This window comes from Pomacea canaliculata, linkage group LG6 (assembly GCF_003073045.1).
Source record: "Pomacea canaliculata isolate SZHN2017 linkage group LG6, ASM307304v1, whole genome shotgun sequence".
Taxonomy (NCBI): Eukaryota; Metazoa; Mollusca; class Gastropoda; order Architaenioglossa; family Ampullariidae; genus Pomacea; species Pomacea canaliculata.
Genome location: NC_037595.1, coordinates 13,711,146 through 13,724,907, shown reverse-complemented (window position 1 = coordinate 13,724,907; position 13,762 = coordinate 13,711,146). Strand labels below are relative to the sequence as shown.

Sequence of the window (13,762 nt, the reverse complement as noted above, 5' to 3'; positions counted from 1 at the left end):
CTTTTTTGGTTGCATCACAAGACTTCCTGCATCATCATCATCATCATCATCATCATCATCATCATCATCATCATCATCATCATCATCGTCGTCGTCGTCACTTTCTTAAGTAGAATGCCTTATTGTCATAGTTATTCCGAAGCTGTTAGTTGGCCGTTTTGTCAAGCTCTTGACCAGCCACGAGATGTTCCTGTACAACTACAGTCCTCTTGACCAGATGTATATCGAGACTTTCAGCGTTGATGCTGTTTGGTAATATCAATGAATATATGCATGTCTTTAAGTCTGCGGCATAAAGTTTTGTAACCAGTCTGACAATTTCGATGGCAAAGAGGAAACAGATTAGGGTCAGCAAGTCACACGATATGCACATAATCGCCTGGTGTCTGTCGCAGTTCTTGTGAGGAGGGTATGAGTACATCTTTGCGTTAAATTCATTGAATGGTAGCAATAAACAGCTTTAGAAATCAAGGAATACAAAATAAGCAGCCATCCACACACCTGTACACACTCCAGTACTTTTATCTTTTCTCTCTTCCTTCTTCTTCTGTCTTTCTCTCCTCTTCCCTTTTACTCTCGATTGCTCTCCCCTCCCCTATATCTTTCGTTCAAGCGCTCGATCACTTGCACACCTAACCGGTGCCCATGATTAAAGCGATCTTTCTTTTTCTGTTCTTTCGTGAAAATCTATCATTCATATTCCGGCAGATATTCTGTTTTATTTGACGACGATATACTAGCATGGTGAGAGGAAAGACATTTCTTCCAACCAGTCATTGGCTGTTCCTCGCGCATTGTTTCCACCATCTTTTTCTCTGCATCTTGTGACGATACGTAAGCAAGAGAAAGGGACCTCAAAGGGTAGGATTCTCACTCCCATGGTTTGGGATCAGTTGGATTTGTTTAACAACCTCCGGTAGTCCTGTATCACTTGGACAGCTCGAAGAACCTCGCGAACGCTGACCGCCTCTTGTCTCACTCTCCTCCATCTCCCAGCAAATTGCACTGTTTAATTAATGTCCTCACATCCACAGAGTCCTCTGGAATACACTCGCCTGTCTTTAATTTTCCAGCAGCTTTTCCGTTCTGGTCAAGATTTTCTTCGCCACAGTTTGCCGCTGCCGTATGCATGGAGACCGGAGAAGGGGGCTAAACGTGTTTAACGCTTATCCGGGAGGAGAGCAACGAAAAATTCATGGGAGCTAGGATAAGCTGTTTCATAGCTGTCGGGGTTTTTTTTTTTTTGTTGTTGTTTTTTCTCAAGAAGTCGTCAAGGATAGGCGAGTCCCATATCGCAGTTACAAAACGAAGTAGCAGGGAACTTTCTTTGAATTAGAAGAGGACCTAGAGACTACAGCGCTTGAAAGATCTTTCATCATTAACCCCTTCGGGTGTTTTATATATCTAGCATGAAAATTAAATACCTTTGATCGTGTTTTAATTCTTGTTCTCATTTAAATATTTGGCAGGATAATAATTGCTTTTTTGTGTAGGTATGTGCTGATTTATCGCTGCGGGTTCTTAGCATGGAGGTGAGTTGTTTACAACTTTGTCCTATATTCTTACCATGCAAAATCACCCTTCGGTTTTGTTCGCTTGCTACACACGTATGAACATACATATACATAAACCATCTGCATCTAGACACCACTGGATTCCTCTCACGACTTCAAAAGAATTGGCTATTGCTGTGTGAACCATGAGATTCGTCTTCTGGACACTGCAAGACCTATACACAAGGCGCAGTCCTGAATACGTAGCATGTGATGTTCTGTGACAACCGCAATGTGGAACACTTGGATTTCAATATTACTTATCCATTTTTAAAGCAAATATTAATGATGAATTTTCTAGTAAACACTAGTCTATGAAAGCAGAGGGAAGAGTATGGTAAATGACAAATAAAACAAAAAAGAAAAAAGAAAGAAAAAAGAAAATAACTAATAAACGAAAAAAAAGAAAGAAAAATATGAAACAAACAAATGAACGAACCAAGAAGAAAAAAAAAACCAGAAAGAAATCGAGCCACACCCCTATCGAGACATCTTCAACTTACAGAATCAGATTTGATGTCAACACGAGGGCAGCAGACACTGACCTTGTCTCAAGATCCCCGGTCACGTGGGAACTATTTTTGCCCAAGACAGTTCAGTGTCGTTGGTCAGGTAGACTCGTGAACACTGCTTCCCACACATCCCTGTCCCCAAAGCCGCATCACTTTCACTTGCATTGATTTAATGATTTCTGGTGCTCTCAGAGAGGATTAGGAGAGGACGATGGAGGGACTTAGCCGCTCCTCTCATCGTAATACGTGGCGGAGTACCTCCACAAGCATCGCTTACAGTAGCCCATGACAACGCTCAGAAACTACTATCAGGGGGACAACACAAATGTCTTTTGAAATGATTTGGCTTGATGAGCTTATTCTCGTGGTGACTTGACAAGAAAATGCTACACGGTCGTCATGTCCTTTGTCGTTGTTTGGTTTTTGTTGTTATTATCAGTAGTACCAGTAACATTAGAGTGATAGGAGTAGTGATGCTAGATGTGGACAGAAGACAGATGAATGGAAAGACAGGTAGTTATGATACACAATTATACATTGCATTTTGCATTGCCTACTCTACGATATATTTAAACATAAATTGGTTCTAGCACCCTTGAGGTAAACTGGCGATTCTACCTCCTCCCTTGCGAAGACTCACACCGCCTCTCACATCACAAACACACACACACACATCCTCCTTACACGATTGTAATTTTTGATGAGGCTAAAATATTAAAACTATTCGAGTGATGCAAGCTTTAGTGATCATTAGTGGCTCAGGCATTTGTTTCAAGAATGCCGACAGGTGTCAAGTATGATAGATACAGACTGTTATTCTAAACACATACCTTTGAATATTTGTGCTTGATCTTTTAGCAGACAAACCATCGCCGGATGCAGGATAGCGGAGGGGTTGAGTGAAAATATCAGACAGATCTCTCAAGAAAGTTGCATTCCGACGATGAAGAGAAGAATGGAGCGGAGTAACAACCACCAGAACAAGCAAAATGTAGAGAGACTGAAAGTGCGCCATCAACTCCATCTGTCTCTCACTCACACACTAGATGCGTTTTGAAAGAACAAAAACACTTCGTGCAGCTTATCCTCATTTTCAACTCAAATTTCTGAGAAATGGCTTTCTAGGCTCATCTCCTAAAGTGATTGGTCGCGATTGCCGACACGGAGTCGCTTATTCTAAAAGGAACTGGATGGTGAAGAGGAGAGGGACGAGAGTTCAGTAGGTTCTGCGATTGTGGGATACAGATGGAAATGTCCGAGATAGACAGAGCGGTAGGATGGAGCATCGCAGTCCCAGGAGTATCTCCGAGTGGAATGCGCAGAAAAAAAGCTACTCTATAAACAAAGACAAATAGAGATCCCAGACAATGTCCCCTTCATTTCGCTGATGTAGCTCGGTGGCTGAGATACAGTTGGTGTGCGCCAAAGGGTTCAGGGATGTAGTCATGCCTGACCTTTCTATCTCCGTTAGATGAGGGTGATAGCTTTGTCAATGGAGTGAATGTAGATGAACTTGAACCATATTTTAAACTATTTTTATTTACTTGCAAGCATTCTTCTATCTTCTATATGTGTGTTAATATTTTTTAATGAAATAGATCATCGCTTCTGATTTGTTTAATGCTTTTTGTATCTGTGAGATATTTTAAACTTACCGTGCATTTAAAAAATGAAGTTTCTACTTCTTTAAGAAATTACTAGCTCAAATAAAAAAGTCAACTATTGTTCCTAACAACTCATATGTTATATGTTTACTATTCTATTTTAAGGCAATAAAGAGAAGGAAAGTCAGAACAAGTTAAAAAGTACAACAGATTAAAAAAAAAGATTTTTTTAAGTCTTTCAATCTCCGCGTGTACATGCAATATAGACGCATTTATATATATTCCAGTAACCTCCAAGTGTATTTATATTCATGTATGACTGTAGAGTATAGACCATTATATTAATTTTTATAACAGTGGATTTTTTATTCCTTTTTTTCGTTTCTGTTAAAAAAATATATTTTGTCTCTGTTATAAATATTTACTACATTTAGTTCAGACACTGAGTTAATAAAACTTTCTCCTCCAAGGTCTCAATGATAATAGAAAAGCATTAAAAAGCTGGATGTCCCTGTCTCAGCCTTGCAGACATGAATGTATTGTGGGTCACCCTGATGGCCGACTGGATCTGGCCCCTGTCATTCCGCCATTTGGAATTGGGCGATCACTTGTTTGTTTTGCTTATTTTCTGTGAATGGCAGGCGTTTTCGCCATCCGTTGGTCCCCGCTGTGTACCATTCTTCCTGAGTGATTGATGTGTGTTTTTCATGCAACCGCCTCTGCATGCTAAAAACAGGCATTGCCGCCTCATCTGCTTGGGAATGAAGCAAGAGGGAGAAACAAACAGAGAACAAGAGACGAGCAATCCTGCTTTATGACAAGCAGGCACAGCATCGTCTCAGGCTGTAGCACTCGTTGAGTCAAGGAAATGGTGGCTGCATGCAAAATATTGATGACGTATTACTTAACCGTTACACGTGGTCCCAAACCCAGGTGTAAGCAAGAACCTTCCTGGCACAAAGGTCTAACGTGTGTGTGTGTGAAAGAGCGAGAGAGAGAAGTAATAAAAGGTGAAGCTGTTAGCGCTCCAACCACCTGGCTACCCGTTTCCAGACAGACAGAGAGGTGGACGGAGGGATGGGCTTCTGAAGCAGCTAGTTGACGGCCTGTAGGGTCAGAGGTAAGCCCACGTGCTTCTGACACTTGCAAACAATGGGAAGAGCTACAACATGGAGACACTATAAGAACTCAGTAGCAGCTCTGCTTTTGAGGTCTCCTGACCAGTGCTTTGACTTTTTCCAACATCAATGGAGAAGCTAGTAAATAATAAAACAAACCAGGCACAAAGCAAACCAAATCCACGCATTTACAAAAATCATTGACGCAAACTGAATTTTTTTTACTCGTGTAAATAATATTACTGTTGGCCGGCCCTTGAGCCCCTACTCCCCGTTGAACCAGAAGACTATAGAGCTATCAGATAAAACTCCAGTCATCTCGGTGGCTGGCATTACGATAACCGGAGGGTCGAAATGTACTCTTTCCGGTCTTAAAAAACGAGAGATTTGTTCCAGCCGTGTCTTCTGATTCTGGGTTGTAAAAAGCATGCCCATAAGAATGTCGTTAAGCCGGTTGTCGTTTTTTGTCAAAGTCTGGTCCTAAAAATCCCGACCTCAGAAGTGTCCCTTTGCCAGTGGCAGTGTGCCAGCGTATGGTCTGTCTTTATGGCCGTGATGGGCACGACTGAACAGAGAAAACATGTATAAATTCTTTTTTATCTATGATATAGCTCATGAGCAGAGATTCAGAAGCCAATGTTTTACTAAGACAGCTTTTGAAACAGAGAGACATGCGAACTTGTAGATTGATAGATGTCGACAAACTATCAACAAAGAATGATAGATAAATGGATCCCAGCTTTTAACAGGCATGCGTACATACTCTTACATACATTTAACCATACTTACTCAATATATAAATACATCAATTCAATAGGTACACTTGTATACATACGTTCATACATAGTGTAAAATATTGGAAGTGGACATTGTTCATATGGATTCCAAGCACGTCAGTGAAGAGCGTGCTTTGCATAGTGTCTATGAACAGACATGTTCTCTCAAGATGTTGAAGTTCTGCAAACTCTGCCCAACCCTTCGACCTGGGCGAAATTAAGCTGGGTGGCGTGTTTAAATTCGATTTCCCACAGCCACCGTGAGAATGAACTGATGGACCGTCGACGGCCTTCATCGCAATTTAATTACGTTTTCATTATGCTGGGGATTCTTACGAATGGGTTCGCCTCAGTCTGTCGCCCTCCCAAACAAGTTTGTCTGCTGAACTTAGAAGATATAAAGATATAAAAGACAAAATATACTAAACAGGCTTTATTGCGCAGATATTTGAGTTTTTATGTTTGGAGTTCTCCAATTGAAAACACATTACAGTCATACTGTTTTCATTTATTCACTCGAAACAAGGCTTGACACAAATAGTCTCAGCTCGTTTCCTTGCCATGGTCGGTCCCAAGCACAGTTTGGCCACAGACGAGTGGCGACATAAAAGGGAAATATGATTCACTGGGGATATCTTCTTGTCATAACGGGAGGCAACAAAGCCAGTTGAGATTATTTCAGGATGCTGATATATAAAGTTGCTTGTCAACTTTGTTTTGTTGGGGTTTTTTTCCCATAACTGAGCATCGAATTATTTTCCTTAAACTACCGAACATATCAAGATTGTTCAGCTCCTTCGTACTTTGCCAGCAAGCTTTCTGCTGTTTGTCCTGTAGCCGGACCCTGTATTGAGATTTCAGGCTGTTTATAAATTTTCTATACTCTTCTACTTCCTTTTCCTGTGTCTTCAGACAAGCACCATTGCATGTCAACAGGCATGGCCACCTCATCTGCTTGGGAATGAAACAAGAGGGAGAAACAAAGAGCCAAGAAATCCTGCTTTATGACAAGCAGGCACACTTGCAGGGCCTTTGGAACTCAATGAATCAAGGATATGGTGGCTAAATGCAAAAGGTTGAAGAAATATTACTCAGTTTTGACCCCAGCATGGTGGTAGTGGGTGTCGTGGTGGTGAAGTGCAGTCAAGATCTAGTGTTTCTCCTCTCTCTTGTTTTTATCAATAATACTGATGTTTTTTGAATTGTTAGTACTTTTTTAGTTCGAGGCTGCACATCCACCTGTTTCATTCATTGCCTTTAACTTTGAACTCCAAGATCATTATACCGACATCGAAATAAGTGTAACGGAAACCAAAGTTACACCTCGCAGACAATTTTCTTTAATTCTGTCTTGTCCTTTCTGTTCTATACTCTCGAGCTGTTTTCGATGATCGTCTCACAATCGTCGCTTGGAGAGGAGATGGGTACCACCAAGTGTACAAGCCCAGAGAATGGACTAGAATCGATGCAGAGGAAACAAGATACCGGATCGGTTAAGGCCCAGATCAACAACGACTACCGGCAGGCTTCAGGTTAGGATCAGAAAAAAAGCCTAACCACCAATAACGAGAGAATTAAGGGCCCTCCCTGGTGCGTGGAACTTTCGCACATAATACCAGTGTGATAAGGTAAAACAATGTCATCTATGAGTTAGAAAGATACCGGTGGAACTTTGTGGGACTGTCATAGGTCAGAAAACCAGAATGGCACCTTGACACTCCAAATCGTTTGGTCCACGACCTACTCGACCTCATCCTACTACCAAGAAGTCTCAAGCCCAGCATCAACAAGGTCAGAACGAAAACATAGGCAGCGACCATGACCTTGTGTTAACGAGCGTTTAATGTGAGAATCAAAGCGAACAGCCCCTCAACCAACTCTCATGTGAGAGAGCTGCAAGACCTAAAGGTTGCGGAGATTTTTATGGCCGACGTATGGTGGACTATAATGTAGAATACTCACTGGAAATATCAAGGAGGTTCCATTTTCAACCGGTAAAAAAAGTGCTAGGAAGGCGGAGAAAGAAAAAAGCCACATTGGGTCACAGATAATAGCCTAGGGCCCTAGGTCTTTGAGATCAATGGAGGGTCTTGAGAAGAGAAAGGACGAGCAGCCTCCGAGTACAAAGCTATGAATTGCAATATCAGAAAGAGGATGAATGCAGCTAAGGAGAACTGGACTGATCGGATCTAATGCCACATCATAGAGGAGGGTGATAGCACAAAAGGTCTACCACCTACTGAACCCCACCAGGACAGGTCAACACGAGAGTGGTTACTGAACACATCCAGCTGGTGACAAACGCTTACTGTTGCGTCCTGATAGAAGAACGTACAACACCAGCAGGAGCTCTTCCACCACTTTAAGGAGTGCAATAAAGTGAAAATTCAATATCAAAGATGGCCTCGATCAAATGATCGAAGTGGTGCACAAGACCTCGAAGAGCACAGTATTACTGGATAACCAGGTGGGAACTTTATTTCACACAACAGTGGACGACCGTCAAGGATACTCCCTTTCGCTGGTACCATTCAACATCTTTTTGGAGACATATGTGGCGAGAGTTGTCAGCCGCTGCCTGTGTCTAGCTGTTACCCCAATGACCAGCATAACCACTCCTCATCTGGTACTAGAAGACTTAATTTATCCCACAGGGAACTTAGATGCAGCTCTGTATAGAATCACAACAACAAAAATCACTACACATTCATATCCACTCCAGCAAATTGACTCTAATACAATCATGGCTTAGGTTTACATATGATCTATATTCATTTGCATATAAGAGCGTTCAGAAATTATAAGGCAGAAACAAAGGACAACCTCAATCTGTTGGTGCTGCATGTAGGTACACAGAATTGGTGACACGATGGAAGTTGATGTAACGCTTGACAAGAAATGCCTGTCATCACTTAGAATTGCATGTGCTTTCAGAAATCTTTGCTTCCTAATCACTCTGAAGATGACTTGTCAAGGGATGTATTATGCAATTAACTCTGTAAGGAAGCAAAATAAATTACGAATTTTACAACTCTCAGCATTTCAATGTCTTTTTGACACCGGACCTACTAAATTGATGTTGACTGAAGTTTGCATCCTCACTAGCTTGTTCTAAAATGAAGAAGATTCATTCAATTGAGGACTTGGAATTCTGTTTTGACATAGAATATAGTCAACTATTGACCTTCCTAATAATTAAGGATAAAACAATGACCAACTCGACCTCTCAGAACTGGGGCAAATCCTTACAAATTCCAAGACAAACGTTTATGTTTCATCTAAGTGTTTGTATATGATCTACCTGCCTGTACAATTTTTGTTTTAGTGCTGTGTCCTGCATCTTTACAAGCATTCGTATTGCCCGGTGTAATTTAATTTTCTTGTGTTTTAATTACTTTGTAGTGGGAAGGAGCACTCAGTAAGACCTGTATTATTATTACTACATGTAATAGTGGTGGTGGTGATGGTTGTGGTAGTAGTTTTGTTGATGACCCACCTTAACAACCAACAAGGTAGGGCATTTTACTGACCAGCTTGGAAATCTATTATCAGATGACAGTCTGAGATGCAACACACATTTTACTTACAAAGGCAAGCTCTATATGATCAAACAGCGAAAATTGTAATAGCAGATAGGGGCAGATGTGGCAATTTCAATAATCAGTGATTCCTTACTCAATGAGTCATCACCCTTGGAATGTTCATTTGTTCTGAAATATCATAAAGGCCAACCTCCGATTTAAAGATACTTGTGATATTCCACTGTATCTGAACTCTCTTTTTCTCTCCACACACACATGTAAGCATGCATACCACAAAGAACATTGTCAACACCAATATTTGTGAGCAGGGTAAGGCTTACAACTCAGTTACACACAAAGCAGATTTGCTTAACTCCCTTTGTTCTAAAGAAGCAAGATCTGGTGCAACACAAAACCTAATTTTAAATGTTTGCTTTTCTGTTATGGAAAATGTCGCTAAAAGTTGAGTAACAAACAGATTTAAGAATATGAGCTGGCAGACTTCAAGTGAGCTACATAAAAAAATTAAAGCTTTGTAGCTACACAAAATATCAGCCATGCCAACCACAACTGATCCTCGGACACAATTATTCATGAGCGATTTTAGATTTCTACAGGACTACTACATCCAGGAACTGCAATGGCACTCAAATCTCTTAGTGTTCAATCAAACCTCACATCCATGCTACATTGTAGATAATTGTCCCAGAACAGTGACATCAATACTTCTCAGTCTTCATCAAACTGTGATTTGCTATCTACTTTAAACCATAGGTGAATCATTACTACACAAAATAGGATGGACAGTTCATGTTAGTATTTTCTCTACACCTGAGCTTTCATGTTGCTCTTGAACCAAATAATCAAGGCTCTTTGTTTATGGGCTGCAGAACAAAAGTATCCACAGACAAATGGTTCAGAATGCAGCTCGCGGCATCATTCTCTTTATTCTGCTGAAGCCATCTTTCTCATTCATAATCATTACCCTCTCGCTAGGAATCACATTGACATATATGACTGCACTCCTGCCGTCTTAAACATCTGCAAGGTTTGGGGACATTACTAGAGATAAGAAGCAAATAAAAAGCTTGATATAAAACTTGGGATACAGTATCCCCCTCCAATAAAAAAAAATTCCACCAAATCTGTGCAAAGCTTTATAAAGTAAGGAAACAAAATGCTATCATGATCATGCATTCTGGGATTCGCTTGAACAAAATAGTCTCTAAGAATCACGTCTTACAAAAAATAATGAATTAAAGTGTACCACAACCTAGATAGGTTAAGACATTTAAGCTTTCATAATGTTACAAGTCGACAGCTTCACCAGAACTCTGTGCCGGCTGGTGCACTAGCATTGGACACTGACCTAAAAGAATAAATGAGAACAAAATATGACTGGAAACTTTTTTTTTAATGCAGAAGCAACTGAATATTGTTCTACTTCCTTCAGAGCCTGTGCAGCTCTGTCCCTGCTATTAGTGGAAATCACCCGAGTTGTGATTCCTTGGCTTGCCAGTCTTCTTCATCACACTGATTGCATCAACGATAATTACTACCAGTCCCTGCTCATACGAACATCTTTGTTAAACACTTCTCTATGCAAGTATATTGACACCTAACAGTTAATAATATGAATAAACACATTACCTTTATTAGAATCAAGCAGTTTTCTTGACTTCATAATTCTATCTTGTTCATTATCAGAGGTCCCCATAGGCCTTGATTTTCCATGAAGCTGTCTTCTTTCAAAGAACTAAAGTCATTACTTTGTTGATCACCAAGTTCATCAAATTCACTAAGCATGCGCTGCAGTTCCTTAATCACTACTCTGGGGTCTAGGGATGTCTGAGCAGTTTTCTCTGTTTTCTCGCTGAAAGGAAATATAAGGTGGAAACTGCCTACTTGCTTCCTGAGGTTCAGTGACTTTGTTTTCCTTTGGCGCTTAGCATTTGGTGACTTTAAGTGCTGGCGTAAATCTTTGCCTTGTTGATGGCAGTCTGATACTGCCTCACTTGAATATATGGAATCCTGAGAGTGATGGCTCAAACAGTCTCTATTCTTCTTGAAAGACAGATGCACTGGAACAGCCCTAGGCTTCAGTGCTGAACAACTCGGTTCTGAACATCTCTCTAAAAGCTCACTCCGTCCTCCAAAACCTTCAGTCCTTTCACTTTTCTTAGCTCCTTGTACACCTTCCCAGCTACTTCCTCTCCTGATCTGGTGATCTTTCTGCTCACGGCTGCTAAAGCCTCTCTCTGCCTCTGGTTTTTCTTTGCCTCCTTGCCGACTGTCTTGGGCAATCATGCTGGTCCTCTTACCTTGCCCTGTATACACACTGTGACCTTGGCTACCTTGATGAAAATACTTTCTGTGACTTTCCATCTTAACAGGCTCCTGATCCTTTCCTGCTAATCCTATCAGGTCTATGAGATCATGCAACATCTGCTTTTTGACCTGAATATCAGTCACACAGTCAGACAGAAGGGATGGACTACAATTCACCTCTAACAGCCACGGTTTCATTGTTTCATCCACGAGTACATCAAAACCAAAAAGTTCAAAACAATTTTTCACTTTTGGTACCTGTAACAGAAGATGTCAATGATGTTAGGCTACTGCTTAGTTGAATTGCAGGGTGAATATCAGAATCCCCCCAACAAAAAAAACAACAACTATACTTACTTATGCAAAGAAACATTTAACAATAATGGCACTTGAAACAGTTTGTATCAGAGAAACAACTTCTCCATGATAGGAAAGAAATGACAATCCTAATATGAGCTTTCACCCATATTCATGTGTGCAGTGATGAAAATGATGATGTCATAAGTATATGGACTCATGAAAATGAACAGAAAAATAGATTTCTATCAGGAAGATTGAAAAATAAAAAGAGCTCTGATGATCTGAATCATACCAGGGGAGCCTGTGTCATCAAGGTAAGAACAACAATGTTAATAATCTGTCGCCACAGCATTCTATCGTCGATGTTGTTAATGAAAAAATAATGCCGCAGTTGCTTCAAAGTCCACTTGCAGCCAGCCCCCACCAGCTGCTTGTTGACTGTGTAGGCAGGGGAATATTTGTTGATGGAAAAGTTGGTGAGGTGAGCAAATATATTGTCAGTTTTATTCAAGTCAAATTTTTCTGTGCTAAACCTTACAATGCCTTCTTCATATGCATAGACTACTAGCGGATGGAAGGCAGTGACAACTATATATATTCTCAGGTCAAACTTGTAGCCTCCAATCAGCAATGGATTCTCAATATACTGCTGGACAACAGAGCCACAGTCATACAGCAGACCTGACACATCCTGGAAAATAAAGATACCACGACCACAAGATAAATCTGCTGGTTTGCAAATCCACAGTATCTTCTTTTTAGAAGTATCACGCATAGCTTCATGCTCTTTCAGAAACTTATGGTAGTCATTTGGAAGATTGAATGACAGGGGGCTGAAGTTGAAGATATTACTTCCATGTAAACATTGCATGCGCCTTAAGTTACGCACAAGAGCATCTTTCTTAGTTATAGCTGAGGTTTTTGGAAAATGGTTGAGGTGCTGCCAAGGACAGATGTTCTCATAGTCACGGATGTTAAAGTAGGAACTGCGCCACCAAAGATTCCAGTTATCATCTTCCTGTTCTTTATTCTGATACTCCACCCATCCACGTTCTTCAAAGACTTCACGTAAAAGCTCTGGTCCACCACCATTTTCATGAAAGCGAAATACTAATGCTGGGGCTTCAAATGGTTCTTTGCTGCACAACAAAACAGAAAGATTATCTTAGAGAAGTCTGTACAATTCAATATTTGAAAACATTTTGATAAAAACTAAAATATTTTTATGTATCTTTCTTGACTTAGTAGTTTGACACTTTTTATATTGTTGCATGACAATTACTAAATGAAAAACAATAAATAAAAACACACATCTGAAATATCAACCTATGTTTCTGATGCTCACTTTGTGGGAAGATTGGATGTAATTTGTAGCTGTAATTTCTTTAAACTGTATGCAATCTAGCTCAATTTCTTCTATCTTGACTTCATATATTGCTCCACTCAGGGCGAATAGGACCAAGAAGAAGATGTGACTTTCATTTGTACAATAAAAGGAGTGAACCCACCAGTGTGAGAAATCGTTTGTTAAATAGTAAGCTTAACATTTTATCTTTCCTACATACAATTCTGTATTTCAAAACGCTAATTAAGTTTTCTATCACAGGTTAACCCATTTAAGTTGATGTCAAAATGATGTAACTAAACCAATGTGAAATAAACGCCAGAACATGATAATGAATTATTAGGGTTATCTATAATTTTTTTTAACTACATTGGGGTTTTTCAGATTCTTTGCTAATTTTTTTCATTAGAACATAGATCAACAAGTGTAGCACTTAATATAAATAAAGTCGTACTCATGTTTTCGTTTGCTATTCCGAGTACCACATTATCCTCAATCTTTCTCAGAAAATATTGCAAATACCTCTGCCGAAAAGACAAGCTAGAGCTAGGTATTTTTTTGGGGCCCATTTCCAGATGACTGCCTTTGTTGCCTGATAGTAAACCCGCTATATAGCAAGGCCAGAGGCCGGCTATACACGGCAAGGCGACGACTAAATCGTTGTTGACATCACGTGACCTCCGCCATCTCTCAGCAGCCAATGGT

At 40.3% G+C, this 13,762-nt stretch overlaps 1 protein-coding gene across 3 annotated transcripts; it reads right to left on the bottom strand.

Annotated features, from left to right (window-relative positions):
- Positions 1 to 5,039: 5,039 nt before the first annotated feature.
- LOC112567304 (probable tubulin polyglutamylase TTLL2) lies at positions 5,040 to 13,736 on the bottom strand. 3 transcript variants are annotated; one of them, XR_003099787.1, is made up of 5 exons: positions 13,580 to 13,736; positions 12,005 to 12,851; positions 10,735 to 11,670; positions 8,387 to 8,559; positions 5,040 to 5,352 (listed from the first exon to the last, which is right to left on the bottom strand). XR_003099787.1 is itself a non-coding variant. In XM_025243949.1 (4 exons), exons 1-3 carry the CDS (start codon positions 13,624 to 13,626, stop codon positions 10,765 to 10,767), a joined length of 1,800 nt encoding a protein of 599 aa, XP_025099734.1. In that variant the 5' UTR covers positions 13,627 to 13,736; the 3' UTR covers positions 8,188 to 8,559; positions 10,735 to 10,764. The 3 variants fall into 3 exon arrangements, 2 of the variants coding, with proteins under 2 accessions (XP_025099734.1, XP_025099733.1); XM_025243949.1 differs by lacking the exon at positions 5,040 to 5,352 and having other exon boundaries at positions 8,188 to 8,559; XM_025243948.1 differs by lacking the exons at positions 5,040 to 5,352; positions 8,387 to 8,559 and having other exon boundaries at positions 10,480 to 11,670.
- Between the last annotated feature and the right edge of the window lie 26 nt (positions 13,737 to 13,762).